Source organism: Puma concolor, unplaced genomic scaffold (genome assembly GCF_028749965.1).
Source record: "Puma concolor isolate L17-30 unplaced genomic scaffold, mPumCon1.1.hap2 unalloc_scaffold_31, whole genome shotgun sequence".
NCBI lineage: Eukaryota > Metazoa > Chordata > Mammalia > Carnivora > Felidae > Puma > Puma concolor.
This window is the reverse complement of record NW_028240238.1, coordinates 424,347-440,008: the sequence shown is the minus strand read 5'-3', so window position 1 is coordinate 440,008 and position 15,662 is coordinate 424,347. Positions and strand designations below refer to the sequence as shown.

The 15,662-nt window shown below is 37.4% G+C and overlaps 1 protein-coding gene and 1 long non-coding RNA gene across 2 annotated transcripts in view; both read left to right on the top strand.

Moving 5' to 3' along the window:
* The window catches only part of LOC147571297 (uncharacterized), a 46,722-nt gene extending 40,645 nt beyond the window's left edge, over nucleotides 1-6,077 (top strand). The window contains exons 14-18 of the mRNA XM_086696460.1: nucleotides 782-886; nucleotides 2,650-2,703; nucleotides 3,309-3,413; nucleotides 4,230-4,283; nucleotides 5,820-6,077. Coding sequence (XP_086552586.1) covers nucleotides 782-886; nucleotides 2,650-2,703; nucleotides 3,309-3,413; nucleotides 4,230-4,283; nucleotides 5,820-5,848 — 347 coding nt within the window. The 3' untranslated portion in view covers nucleotides 5,849-6,077. The remainder of the gene's footprint in view (nucleotides 1-781; nucleotides 887-2,649; nucleotides 2,704-3,308; nucleotides 3,414-4,229; nucleotides 4,284-5,819) is intronic.
* A 4,349-nt stretch (nucleotides 6,078-10,426) lies between these two features.
* On the top strand, nucleotides 10,427-15,599 carry LOC147571296 (uncharacterized). Its single transcript, XR_015247529.1, has 2 exons — nucleotides 10,427-11,396; nucleotides 15,545-15,599. It is a non-coding gene; the product is annotated as an uncharacterized LOC147571296 (long non-coding RNA).
* Nucleotides 15,600-15,662: the final 63 nt, after the last annotated feature.

Sequence of the window (15,662 nt, the reverse complement as noted above, 5' to 3'; positions counted from 1 at the left end):
TCCAGCACTATTCAAAGAGCCAAGAGATGGGCTCAGTCTGTGTGTTCATCAACCTTAACATGGAAAGAAATTGTGACACAGGCTACAACATGGTGAACATTGAAGACATTTTGCTAAGTGAAATAAGCCAATCACAAAAAGACAGATACTGTACGGTTCTATTAATGTAAGATAACCTGGAGCAGTCAGATTCATAGAGACAGAGGCTGGGTGTAGGGAGGAATGAGGAGTGTTGTTTGAGGAGTACGGACTTTTAATCTGGGAAGATAGAAGGTTCTGGGATGGATAGTGGGTGATGGTTCTAAAACAAGGTGAGTATGTTCCATGCCACTGAACTCTATCCTGAAAAATGGTTAAAATGGTAAATGTATGTCATGCATATTCTACTCTATATATATTTCAATCTCACAAGATGAGAGAAATTATTAGACATTTTTGGGAAAATTTATTCAGAGGAAAGAACCATGTAAACTGTGCAGCAAACAAAAATAATACTTTCCTACTGGCAGAAGCATATGAATTTTGTTTTCTGTATTTCTGTAAATCGTCTTGAAGTTCTGCCACAGTCTTTAAAAGCTAATTATATAAATGGATTCCCACAATTACTCATTGGAGGAAATTCTAATTCCGCCTTTATTACTGACACTCTTAGATACAACTGAATATACATTCGACCTTTTTCTTTAAGGTGAAACCAATATCTATAACACACAGGAATTCATAGCTATTGTCACATTCTAAGGTTATTCAATGTTGCTTACATTCTTCTCTTTCTTCCAAGGAGGGATTGTTGATGTTGCTAACCTAGACACTGCTTTGCAAAACATGGGAATGAATCTCACAGGAATGGAAAATAGCGATTTGATAAAGAACCTACCTGTTGATGGTGAGTAAGCATATAAATTTTTGCATCACTGAATATAACTTGAGTTGTGAGCTTCTCTAAAATCATCTCTGAAGAAGTTTGTTTGCCAATAAGAAGATATTTGTAAAAACTTAGAAATGAGCTCGGAAAGAAAATAAAGTAATATTCTTTCTTGTCATTTTATTAACATATTTCATCAATCTTTTTAATTCTGGATCCAAAGGAATGCTAAAAACATAGTTCTTTGATTAGGACTACAAAAAGTGAGGGAATAGATAAATAATTAGGGGTGAAAATAGCATGAAAAACGGTCTAGAGGAGATGAATACAGAAAAAATAGGAAAATAAAAGAGAAAATGTGGGAGTCTAAACATGAGAGGCACATTCCAAAGCCGTATGATAGCACTCATTCATTTTCTCAGAGCGGTCTGCAAACACTCAGGCTATCACATACAGAATTTTGCCTTTTTCTGAAGCTACATAATATCCCACTCCTATTTCAAATTCCATGATCTAAATAAAGGCCACATTCTCAGGCAGTTCCCTTGAAGAACTAGAAACACTGAAATACAATTGAAGCTGAATGAGGGCTGAAATGCAGTGGTTCAATGAAAATATTATGCTAAGTGAAAGAAGCCAGTCACAAAAGAGCACGTATTGTATGATTCCATTTATAGGAAATGTCCAGAATAAGCAGATCTGTATGTACTACATATTAATGTTTCCATTTGGATTTTTAGAAATCTTGTCCTCATATAATATACTGACACTTAGTCCTGACACTTTCCCTGACACAGATAGATTAGTGATTGCCTAGGACTGCGGTTGGGGCTGTAGATGGGAACTGCAAATTAATGGCATGAGGCTTCTTTTTTTTTATGATGAGGTTTCTTTTGCGGAATATGAAAACGTTCCAAAATTAGATTGCAGTGGTAGTTGCAGAATTCAGTCTATATCCTAAAACTGTTCACTTGTACACTTGAAATGGATGAATTTGTTTGGTATGCAAATTATATCTCAATAAATTGTTTAAAAATGAATATTGGCCTGCTCTGTACTTTTAGAGCCAGAAGATAATAAAGAACAAAAGTGACATGAAGCTTCTATTTACATATTTGTCATCTACAAATTAGACAAAACATAATAATGTGTGCAAATGCAGTGTCTTAGTTGTTTTTGGTCTAGTAAGGAAAAATGAATCTGAGATCCTATAGAATCCCAAATTTCTATCTTTGTAATATGCTTTCATGTTAATGTCTTTAAATATTGATTTAAAAATATACAGAATCTCTACTTTTAAAATTATCTCAAGCCAATCACTGAAGTGATCATTAATTTACTCATAGGGAATAAAGGAGTAAGAAACTCTGTGTCAAAAAAAAAAAAAAAAAAAAAAAGTCAGGAACTACTAAGTATCAGCTTATTACATAAGGAGATCAATTGTAAGAGCCAGATACAAACATTAATATGTAGCACACAAAAATTGTAAATTCTGTTCCTTGTGCCTGATGTAAACAGTGGAGAGTTTCCCAACGTATAGGAGTCATGAAGCCGACTCTGTGGGAAATGGTGACTTAATTTTATATCTCATCCTTAACTACCAGAGGTTTAATTTTCTGTAGTTCAATGAATCAAAGCTCTAGTAATATTTTAGAACTTCTGGCTCAAGATGAATATAGGATAAAATATTGGAGTATACATATATTGCTTTCTTTTTTAAATTCCATATTGCTAATGAGTGCCGGTGTTAGATTTGTATTTGATTTACGTGGCTCTCTTAACAGATAATGGGAAGGTTGAAGTGAAAAAGTTAATGGATGCATTGAAAATGTTTTCTGGTGAGTGGCAAGTTACTATAAAATTGTACTATTTTAAAAATATCTCCTCAACTGCCCCAAACTGTTTATATGTCTTTATATTATGTCTCATTGAATACTTGTTTTCAGAGTCTTAGGCTGTATTTATTTGTACAACTTAAATTTTAAAAATACAATGACGATTCTGTGTCTTGGTAAGAAATCTGGCCCAAATGTTTTTAATAAAGCAATAATATCACTTACCTCACTAATATTCAAATAATCCCATACCTTGATAGGCATATATGAAGAGAAAAATCACATAATTTAGGATCTCCCCAGAATTCTAAGTTCCCCTGCCAAAGTTATAAATTTCCATGATTTCCATCATTCTAACTTGCTGGCCAATCTTAAAAGCAAATCTACCCTCTGCTGCATTAGATGCACACAGATCCATCACTAAGAGAGTATGCCTTTTAGGAGATTAAGGACCTGTGTTCTATTTGTGGCCTCCCTGTGATTCTGTGTAGTTGTATGTGTTTCCTTTTACTCGCTCGCTACTTCCGAGCCGAAGGTGATCATTTTTTCATTATCTGGAATCATTAGATTCCAAATTGTCACGCACTGATGTTCCTGTCTTTTGAAAGGAAAAAAGATTGATGCCAACGATCTGCTAAAGGTCCTGGGAGCCATGGGGATCGAGCTCCCTGAAAAGGAACTAGTGAGGCTGAGACAGACGGTACCTATCGACGGTGAGCCATTTAAGTCTCAGAACAGCCTTTCCGGGGACATTGGTTTTGTGGGGTCATTGTCAGCAGTTCTTTTTTTTTTTTTTTTTTTTTTTTTTAATTTTTTTTTTTTCAACGTTTATTTATTTTTGGGACAGAGAGAGACAGAGCATGAACGGGGGAGGGGCAGAGAGAGAGGGAGACACAGAATCGGAAACAGGCTCCAGGCTCCGAGCCATCAGCCCAGAGCCTGACGCGGGGCTCGAACTCCCGGACCGTGAGATCGTGACCTGGCTGAAGTCAGACGCTTAACCGACTGCGCCACCCAGGCGCCCCATTGTCAGCAGTTCTAAATTGTTGTCTCTTTGTTTCTCCTAAAAAGTACTGAAAATAATTTTTAAAACAAATTAAGTTTGCTGACGTACAGATTCAATCTGTCAACCCAGCTCTTTAACCATAACCATATTGCCATCAGAGTTGATGCAGGTTGTAATAACACTACCCAGTCACGGCCCTGAGAGGCCTGCATGATAGGAAGGAAACTGAGGGAAGTGAGACACAGGTTAAAAAAAAAAGGGGGAGGGGACACAAAGAAGTAGTGATTTTTTTTTTTTTTCCTGCACAGTATAGTCTTCCCAGCAGTCTTCTTGGTTGCTGAACACTGGGTACATTTTTGTCACAATTTTTTTCCTAAAATAATTTTTATTTGATGAGGAGATAGAACAGATTTCCTAGGGAAAGAGTAAAAAAGATTGCTCCTAGAATTACCCAGTTGCCCAAAAACTGTGTGTCCATGTTCTTTTCCTTTGGATATAAATTATGGTTTTTCTTTTCTAATAGCTGCTGGAAAGGTGTATAAGAACAGATTGTTGGATGGTGTGAAGTCTGTAAAAGGTATTTAAGAACCATGATTAGCAGAAAAGTCTGCTAAATGTCAACACAAATATCAACACAAACATCTTACCACCAGGTTTTGAGTCATGTCTACATTCCTGTATTTAGATTTTTTTATTTCATTATGTTAAGCACGTTTGCATAATCACCCATGGTATAGTATTGCAAGGGATCCATTCACTCTTGGAGAATATTTCTAAATAGCACCCCCAAAGAATCATTTGAAATCTAATTTATACAACACATAATATACAGAATATCATAGGCAGTTTTTCTGAGCGTTTGCCCAACAACAATACAAAGGATTTTGGAGTGACCTTTAATAATTTTATGGCACAAATCAAGTTATTTTCTTTTTTATTTTTATTTATTTATTTTATTTTATTTTATTTTATTTTATTTTATTTTATTTTATTTTATTTTTAAGGCAGAGAGAGACAGAGCATGAGTGGGGATGGGGCAGAGAGAGAGAGGGAGACACAGAACTGGAAGCAGGCTCCAGGCTCTGAGCTGTGAGCACAGACCCCGACGCGGGGCTCGAACTCACAAACTGTGAGATCATGACCTGAGCCGAAGTCGGACGCCCAGCCAACTGAGCCACCCAGGCGCCCCTCAAGTTATTTTCTCTAAAACATTCTTTCCTAAAGACCAGTTAACAACAATAGCAGCAACAGCAAATGTGGAAAAGAAGCATGGTATTGTGGCCAAAATGCTTTTTTACTTCCTCTTCCTGTAGGTCCTTAGAAAAAGAGACCAGAAGGGGAAGTAGGAAGGGAAAGAGGAAAAGGGTAGAAGGTTTGCTGCTATTTAATGAGAGAAGCCTCTTGCAGGTGGCACTTGGCCTCCTGACATCCCAGATACTTGGAATAATTCCAGTCAGCAACATTCTTGGAGAATTTTGTGGTGAATGTGTTGTTCATGACAGTTTTCTCTTCGAGAGCATTGAATCCATTTTTATAGTCTTTTCATCTTTCATACACTTTTTGTATATTGCAATAGCAGAACATTGATGATCTGAATCTTGAACTATCCCTCTCAGCTGATACCTTGGCTTTGTTTTGGGGACAGACCTGCACAGTACTCTCTCTGTTTTCCCCATGGGGACAGTCCTATCATTGGTATTCTTTCGGCCCCTCTTTTAACAGATGAGTATTACTTAATACTACAAATAGTAACTTTAAACACATAATCACAGCCTGTCACCCAGTAATGCTTCAACCTCAGAATATTTTTTAAGTAGGCTAAATGCCCAATGTGGGGCCTGAACTCACGACGCCAAGATCAAGAGTCACACATTCTACTGACTAAGTCAGCCAGGCACCCCCAACCTCAGAACATTTTATCTAAGTTGTTCTTGACATCATTTTAGGTGATTTACTGAGTCAACCTTATATGCCTGTTCACTAATACAAATAAATTGTACTTTTTCTTTGTTTTTTTTATCATACTAAAATGCATGTGAGAAAAAAAATTATATATAATCTTTGGAAATCACGTAATTTTTTTTTCATGATTACTTCCTGTTTGTTTCTTAAGGAGGAATGGTTAAAGCCAATATAACCTAGACAATGTTCTGGAAAATCTGGGAATTGAACACACAGAAAAGGAACGTGAAGCTCTGGCAGAAAATCTGCCACTTAGTGGTAAGCATTGTAGATAATAATGAGCCTTAGGAGTTTACATTTATGAGCTTGTGTAAGAGAATGTATATTAACTAGTGATATTTGGTATACCAAAAGAAATTAGAAGCATTTGCAAAGATAGGGATGAACAGTCTTCATTTAAGAACAGATCACGTATTGTTTAGGGTAAACTACATTTTTATTTAAAAACAAACCTAAAATTATGTCCCGGGTAAATGCAGCAGAAGTTAAATTCTTTCCCCCGTGAAAGTCCAAGGCGAGAGTATCTTTGGGTAATGGACAGTGGCTCTTCTCCATTCAGCGATCCAGGGACCCAGGTTCCTTGCCTCTCGGATTCCTTTTTAAGGCCTTGTCATCGTTTCTGTCTAATAATGGAATGGAAAGGAGAGCATGAAGGAGAGAGAGTGCACGCGTTATTTCCGTAGCCATTCCTCTGTGGAGAACCGGTCACGTGGCTGCACCTAAATAAATGTGAGGCGGAGGTGGGGCGGTAGAGATGTAGTATCTGTCTGGGCATCCACTTCCATTTATGATTCTATGCTCTGAGAGGAAATCAGAGTATTGGTAGGTAGTTAGCTGCTTTTTGTGTTTTGTTTTGTATTCATTGACAGTTGCCTCAAATATACATGCACCATGTGATTTGAAGCCCAGGAGACCTTCCCTAAAAAGTCTCCGTGAGACTAGAACTGAAGAAGATAAAATAAAACGAAATCAAATCAAAATAAATCCATAAAGGAAAACTGTTTCCTAGTCATCTTCATTGAGGTTAACAGTATATATTTCCAGGTAACAAGCCCAACACCAGATTGCAGCAGATAGTTTTGCTTTGTCCCCAGCTGAGGACTGTTAATGCCTAAAGGAGCCTGTAACCAACCACAACTTAGACAAGCCTTGAGTTCCGCAATGGGGAAACTGGCTCGTTAACAGAAAAAAGGTGTAGTCTTGGGCTTCTTTGCTTCTCTTGCACATGCTTGGCTTCTCTGTCACCTGCCCATTCCAGCTTCACGTTCTTCAAGTCGAATCACTTACCTTCTCATTATGTTTTAAAACATCACTCAGAAATGTTAGAAAGACCTAAGGAACAGGGGTTATGGTTTATGCAGTCAGCTATCCTCTTGAGGCTTTTGGTTTATAGATTTGTGGCATTGTAGGCCTTCCTTTATTTTGCTTTGGGGAATGGTGGTGTGCAACCAGTGAGGTTAGTTGGACACAGCCGTGATCTCAAGAGTGCCATGCTTGGGGTTTAGTGCTCTGATTTGGCCATCAAGAGGGTCTTCATAATTTGCTTTTAAATTTTTTAATGTTTATTTATTTTGGAGACTGAGAGAGACAGAGCGTGAGCAGGGGAGGGGCAGAGAGAGAGGGAGACCCAGAATCTGAAGTAGGCTCCAGGCTCCGAGCTGTCAGCACAGAGCCCGATGCGGGGCTCGAACCCACGGATCGTGAGATCGTGACCTGAGCTGAAGTTGGACGCTTAACCGACTGAGCTGCCCAAGTGCCACAAGAGAGTCTTCACAATTCTATCTTTGAATTTGTGTTTCCTAATTGAAGTCTGATGGGAAACTAGAGCATGGCTGGGGCTTGGCACCCTGGCTCAGGCATGTGACTGCCGCTGCCATTTAGTCCCCAGGATGTATTCTGGGTCAACCACTCCACAGCCTCTGGTATGGCCAACCTCCCTTTCACCACCATGCCTGGCAACATCTGCATCCCCTGACCCCAGCAGGGACCTGGGCATGGATGCAGGGAGGGCTGGCATTGGCAACCTGTACCTGAAGGCATCTTGTGACAAGACGTGGCAGCAGCAGTCCCCACTTTGGGCTGGCAGGGTCAAGCCTGTTCCTCATCCCCTTCCAGGTATCTAGTGTGTCCCCACGTCAAGGCTGCATTACTCTTGGGAGTCGCCTGTCCATAGTGAGTTGAGGCAACCAGTGCATTGGAAAGTGAGACACGTGACTCACTTTTCAGATGTGTGGTTCTGGCGGCAGGAGGAAGGAAGGAAGTCTGCTGCTAGTGAGCCTCGTGCATGCTGAGTAATGGGACCACCCAGGGTGCCTGTGAGGTTCTGCACTCAACCCTAGAAGATGCCATGCCTGTGACAGTGCAACATTTACCAGCTGACTTATAAACAAAAACTAAAACAAAAACACCACCATGACAGTTTGGGAACAAGACTGTGGAAGAAAAAAAAAAGCAAAGTTTTTCTTCCTGATTTTTGAACAAGGGGTCCCACGTTTTCATTTTGTACTTGGCCCAGTAAATAAAGTAGCTGGTCTTAGGGGGTTGACCAATCCTTCCTGATATTGGCACAATGCCATATTGCTATAACTCTCTAGCTTTAGCTAATGATTTCTTTTTTCCCAAACATAGAAAGGTAGAAACATTTACCCAAACTTTATGCATGTGCTGGTAACAAAAGATTGAGAACACATAACCAGCCATTCCAAGTTAATAGTTGAAATAACTAAAGAAAAGTATTAGTAAAAGATAGAACATGAAAAATGTTTTCAACATCAATCATGGGAAGAACCTTGCATTTGCATCAGAAGGGCTATCAGAGACCAAACAACAACATACTTAGCCTACCGTAACATTCCTGCAAGTGTAAGACAGAGAAAGCTTTCTTGGGTAAACCCTCTATCTACCATAGAATGAATTCTTTGCAATCCATTGCATAAAAGTTTTTGGCTGGTGAGATTAAATTGTGGGGAGAATCTCTATTTCTTAATTTAGCTCCTTTATCTTTTTATAATATTGCCAAATTATGGTATTTCTTACAGCTAATGGGAAGACTGAGCTCAAAAAATTGATGGAAGCAGTGGAAACTATTACAGGTTAATTAGAAGCTTCTATAAATCTAATGTCTTTATTCTTTAGCTAATTTATATTTTTATGTAGAACCATCATTTTTACATTCCCTTTTTTATTCTATTCTACCCATTTTTCTTCTATATTGATGAATATCTGCATACAGTTGCCCAGAATTACACATTAGAACATTTGCATTTTAGCACTAATTTTTCTGTGTGAATTTATAGTAGCAAATTTCTTAGTTTCTGGAATATTTGCCAAGAATAGTCACTATTCTTGATTTTGAAAGCCTAAATTTGAATTAGCATAGCTGATGATACAGCAAACTTTCACAGAGATAAAATTCTGTTATCATTAAGAGATTAGGGGAGAGAGAATATCCTTACAAAATAAATGGATCTTATGCCTACAGTGTCCTAATTTGTATTATATAAACTGCATCAGTATGTCTATTACTTTACTAAGCGTAAGAGAGAAATTCTATTTCTACCCCCAATTAATGACAGTGGCGAACAGTTAACATATTGTGTGTGTTTGCTCATTCAGCTATTGTAGCTGAAGCTGTAAAGGGTCAACAGGTTTGGGGGGGGCTGTGGTTAGGCCCTTCTCTCTACTAATCTGTGACCATTTTGTTATGTTGAAGGGGGAGAGGTTGATGTCAGTGATGTAGGAGGTGTTCTGGAAAACATGGGAGTAACTGTCACAGATAAGGAATGTGTAGAGCTCGTAAAAAAGCTGCCAGTTAATGGTGAGCATTTAAAATATTAATATGGTCTTGAAGGAAGCACACATTTCTTATTTTGTTTATGAGAACTTCTATATACTTTCTGATAGCATAGAAAAAATGCTTTCAAAAACTACTTAGTATGAATGATTTCACTCATGTAATTATGTATCTTCACATACTGATAGATAATATGTAGGTATATTCTAGGTTGTTAACATGAATCATCTAGGGACTTGTGGCTGCACCATAGACTGAGAAGGAAGAAGCAGAAAAAGGCACTTAAACAAAAACAAAGACCGAAAAAGTACAGCCATTGTGATATGGTTCAATTTATACACTTATGTATGCAAATAATTTTTTTAAAAAAATGAATGGTACGTTTTCACCTTAAAAGGATGCTATCTAATGGTAGAACATCAGTAACTGTAAGCTGAGTGTTTATGGGGATTCATTGTTTCCATTCTACTTTTGTATATATTTAAAATTCTTTACAATAAAAACATTTCAAGAGAAGATTTTTAAGAAGGAATTCCATTAATTTTTAGTTGGAAATCAGTTGCTGCTTTATTCACAACCTGCCATCAGGGCTAAGAAGTACCTTTTGTAGTTGTGGTTCTATAGATGGGGAATTGTAAAAGTTATACTGGGTGCTAACCAGGTGAGAGAACAGAAAAGGACATTAGAGAGCTGAAAAGGAATTAAAAAAAAGCACCAAGATTACAAGATTCACATGCTTAAGTGTCAATAACTGAATAGAGTGGATACATTGGTGGCTATTTCATTTTTAAAAATTTGAAAGTAAATTGGAAATTTTCTAGAGAAAATTACAAATCCTCCTTACATTAAATAATGACTTGCTGCCTTGGTGAATCTCCACATCACTTACTTGTGTATGACCTGATTTATGTTTCCACGTAGCTAAAGGAAAAGTCTACAAGCATAGGTTACTGGATGGTTTGAAGTCTCTTAGTGGTAAGTGAGAAGCATAATACCAAGCCAGATGATTCTAAGAGACACATTATACTGTCTCCTAGATATCCAATTGTGAACTTCACTAACCTCCTTAAATACTGATATCATTCCTAGCTTCTGATATAGACCTGTGAGCAAATTATCTCCATATAGAAATTTAAATAAATTTTACATAAGAGAAAATAAAGTCTGTGTCAGAACAGTAAAATTAAAGGGAAAATATTTGGGGAATTTGGTTAGGCGTTGAGACAATAAAATAAACAAAAATGAGCCCACTTATTAGTGAGAAGATAAAATAATGTTTTTCATTACTATGAATTATTAAATACTAATGCAGGCCCTTTTAAAGCTTATGCTTTGTAAACCTGTCCCCATGATCCCACTAAAGAAAGAGGTTCTTTTTAAAGAGCTATTATCTATTATTATCTATTATTGACCCGCTTTGTACTATAGACACTTGATGTTCCTGCTGAAAATGACGTTAGTATATGTCAACAATTTGATGTATTTGCTAAAACAAGTCAACTGTCATGCTATATATGAGCCTATTTAAGTTATTTAAATCCAAAAACTATACAGCATGCTAATTGACTATAATAATGCATCTTGGACAATTAGTTCAAGATTTCAGTTTTTGGTTTTTTTTTCTGCAGACGGAACTTTCTAAGAACTAAAATCCCCCAAACAAAAATTTTAGAAAAAGATCCCTTGCCTGCAAAAGAAAAATATTTCTGACAGGGGACACCCTTTATATTTCCACCTACACTACAGCCATGTGGGCCCATAGGTTATTTAAATATATAAACTGTATTTTTCTTTCCTTTGGCTATTTCTTGACCATTTTGCTTTTCTAAGGAGGGATTGTTAATGCCAATAAACTTGATTCAGTTTTGAAAACCATGGGATGGAAACTCACAGAAGACGAAATTAAGGATCTCAAATGCAACCTGCCCACTGATGGTAAGCATTGAAAATATTTTTAAGTTCTTTGGGAAAAATCTTACCATGATGATTAGATTCCCAGCTCATTGTTCTTTATGGATCTTGGTTATGGGATTGAAGAAGTTCTACCTTTTTCCATTCTTCTTCTTCTCACATCTGAAGAAGGCATTGAAGAATAACCCCTTCTTGGGGGCTGGGGCAACTTTCTTAGCGTACTTCCTATTTGTAGAGGGCAGGAACCCCACTTTAAGTCATGAACAGAGTACCTTTTAGTTTAAGTTTTATACTAAAATAGGGTTGACTTTTTATCTGATTGATTACAACTTGCTTAATGTGCCAATAGTTACATCTACAATTCTTTTTGAGATGTGCTTCTCATTAGATTTAATTGTAGACCCCTTGAGTTTTATCAGACTTCCCTGGGGAGAAGCACAACCTAAGATGCTTGTTCCTGAATTATTTTTTTCAAATTTGGAGGATTTACTAGGCACCATGTTAATCAAATCAGAGGTTTCAACAAAAGGAATGATGATCACACTCTTCATATTGCCTTTGCCAGAAGACTTAGTTTTGAATGCCCTTGGTCACTAAAAGAAATTCCAGGTGTTATCTTCTATTTGTAGAAGATGAGAACTAGTTCATTTTTTGTGCCATGTCGCACCCTGAATCTCTGGATTCTCTCTGTTCTCCTTTATCCTTGCTTGCTAGCCAGCCAGTTGTTTTCTGGGTTCATTTCTTTTTGTAGTAACTTGTCCGTTGCTGCCAATATCAACCAGATACTCTAGTAACACTGTATTTCCTAGCTTCTTCTTTTTTTTTAAGTTTATTTATTTATTTTTGAGAGAAAGAGAGAGAGGGAGTGGAGGAGGGATGCAGAGAGGGGGAGAGAAAGAGAGAATCCCAAGCAGGCTTCAGCATGGAGCCCGATGTGGGGCTCGAACCCACAAACTGTGAGATCATGACCTGAGCCAAAACCAAGAATTGGAGGCTTACATGACTGAGTTACTCAGGCGCCCCACACAGCTTCTTCTTTTAAAGTACAAGCATATTCAGTACATTTTCTGCCTTCTAAGTTGTTGAAATTGCTAAACTCACCAACACCATTGCAAGGCATGGGTTCATTCCAGCCTCCAGTAACAATTTCTTCACCAAACACTTCCAGCACCAGAGCCAATGCCACATAGTTTTGGTGTTTTTGCTACTACTTTTGTTGTTGCTAAGACAGCAACACACTTGTGGTTCCAGTTCCTTTTTTTTTAAGTTTCTTTATTTTGAGAGAGACAGAGATGGCCTAAGCAGGGGAGGGGCAGAGTAAGAGGGAGAGAGAGAGAGAGAGACAGAGAAACCCAAGGAGGCTCCTCAGTGTCAGTGCAGAGCCCAACACTGTGCTTGAACTCATGAACGGTGAGATCATGACCTGAGCTGAAACCAAGAGTCAGACGCTCAACCGACTGAGCCACCCAGGCGCCCTGTGGTTCCAGTTCCTATTATCAGCTAGCTATGCTGCAGTAGCAACAAACAACCCCCAAATCTCAGTGGCAACAGAGTTTTTTTGCATGACACTCAATATTAGACACTGCCCATAGGTTGGCTGTCCATCTGTTCTCTACTATAGGACATAGGATGCAAGAACAGTCCCTGTCTGGACAGTGTCACTTTTGTAACAGGAAAAAGAGAGATGATGGAGCCATGTGATAGTTCTTAAAGTTTCTACTCAGAAGACACTCAAATATTTCATTTGACAAAGCAAATTGCACGATATCATTGGGAACAGAAGTACAATCCTCCCATAAGACAGACTTGATACAGAGGGGAAGAGAATATTTGAACAAACAAGATATATTCTCTTAAAACAATATATCTGAAAATGCAAGGAAAAGCAATTTATACCCATTTTGATGCATTTTAAAATTGATTCCATAATTACAGAACATCTAGTCAATTTAATATATGGAGCCATCAAAAGAACCAGTCAGCTCTATTCTTATATACAAATATATGCATAGAGTATCTCTAAAAAAGATAAACAAAAAATGTCAATGTTTGTTCCTTAGAAGGAAGAGAATTCTGACAATGGAGATGTTTATAAAGGAGACATATTTTTCACTGTATTCTTATTGGTAACATTTGAGTTATGTAATTTATGCTTATGCTGCCTAGTAAGAATAAATTGATTTAGAAACATATTATGCGAAAAGCATGATTCACAAAAGGAAAAAATTGATAAATTGTACTTCATTAAAATTAAAAGCTTTTATTCTGGAAAGCTGTGTGGAGATGGTGGAAGACAACCTACCGTCTGGGAGAAAATATTTGCAAATGATACATCTGACAAAGCAGCAGCATCTATGGCATTTAAAGAACACGCAAAACTCAGCAATATAGGGGCATCTGGTGGTTCAGTCAGTTGAGCGTCTGACTTTGGCTGAGCCTCGTCTTGGGCTCTATGCTGACCACTCAGAGCCCGGAGCCTGCTTCAGATTCTGTGTCTTCCTCTCTGCCCCTCCCCCTCTCGTGCTCTGTCTTTCTCTCTCTCTCTCTCTCTCAAAAATAAACATTAAAAGGGGTTTTTTTTTTTTTGATTTGAGAAAACCTCAGCAATATAAAATACAAACAAACCAATAAGAAGATGGGGAAAATATATGAAACTATATGAATGAAAATACATTGCACCAAAGAGGATATACAGGTATCAGATAAACACATGAAGAGATGCTTGACGTCATTAGGTATTAAGGAAGTGCCATTTGAAACTGCAGTGAGATATCATTGCATACCTATCAGAATAGCTAAAATAAAAAATAATGACAACACCAAATGTTGATGAGGATGCTTGAGAAACCGGACTACTCATACTTGGTAGTGGGAATGTAGTGATACAATCACTATAGAAAAAGTACCAGTTTCTTACAAAACTAAGCATAGAGCTACCGTAGCAATTACACCTTTGAAACTTAGGTTCGCACAAAATCTGTACATGAACGTAAGAGCCAAAAACTGGCATCAGCCCAAGTCTCCTTCAACAGGTAAATGGCTAAACAAACTTGTGGTACATACATATTATGGAATACTATTATTCATCAGTAAAAGTACACTATCTGATTCATGCAACATCTTGGACAAATTTCCAGATAGTTATCCAGAGCTAAAAAAGCCAACCTCAGAGCTTACATACTGTAAGATCTTTACATATCATTTTTGAAATAACAAAATTTTAGAAATGGAGGACAGATTAGAGCTTGCCTGGATTTAGAGATAGGGGATTGGTGGAGGCAGAAGGAGGTGGATGTGGTTATAATAGGGTCCTTGTGGGACTGGAACTGTTCAGTATCTTGACTGTGGCAGTGCATACGTGAACCTACACAGGTAATAAAATTGTCTGGAATTTAATAATACAGAGACATACACATGAGTACAAGTAACACTAAGGAAATCTAAATAACATCGGTGGATTGTATCAATGCCAGTATTCTGTTTTTGGTATTATTCTATGGCTTTGTAAGTCTTATCATTAAGGGAAGCTGGACAAAAATGTACAAGGCATCTCTCTCTATTTTTTCCTACTAACTTCATATGCATCTACAATTACCCAAATAAAATTTTCAAAAAAAATATTAAATTGGAAATAAAATCTGTTAGTCTATCAGTGTGATAACTGCCCCCCCCCCCAATTGCTAATATAAAGGATTTGTCTTCAAAGTGCTTAATAATTTATCTTGTAATCCAAATGGAGGAAATAAATCTTTCTGGGTCTGTTAAAACACCAGGGAATATTGAATGAGAACACATTACCTGAGAAAATCACTGCTGAAACCCAAGTTTAAACATTTTTGAATAGCATGTACCAAACATAAACCCATTGTCATGGCCTGATAGAAATAAGAAAGTTCTTCAAAGTCTGAGAGCTAAAAAGTAGACCCTGGACAGTAAGTGGCTTTTGACTCTTATCCCTTGACTATTGTAGGTTTGATTTTTTTATAGAAGAATTAAGTCATAGTTGTATTGTTGATGTTATATTTTTCATATTTAACCTCTTTACACTCATTCTCAAGAAGTGGGTAAAAGTAGAGAATATTATTAGTACGGAAGTGTTGCTGGAATATTTTCCTCTCCTATTATTTGTGTGTTTCACTGTCTCTTTTTATTATTTGCATTTCTTCTTACAGTATATGGGAGAACTACAATGAAAAAGTTGTGTAGTGGATTAAAAGCTTTTACAGGTCAGTGGGAAGTTATATAAAACCAAGATCTGCAGACTTTATGTAGTAGTATAGTTTTAAATAA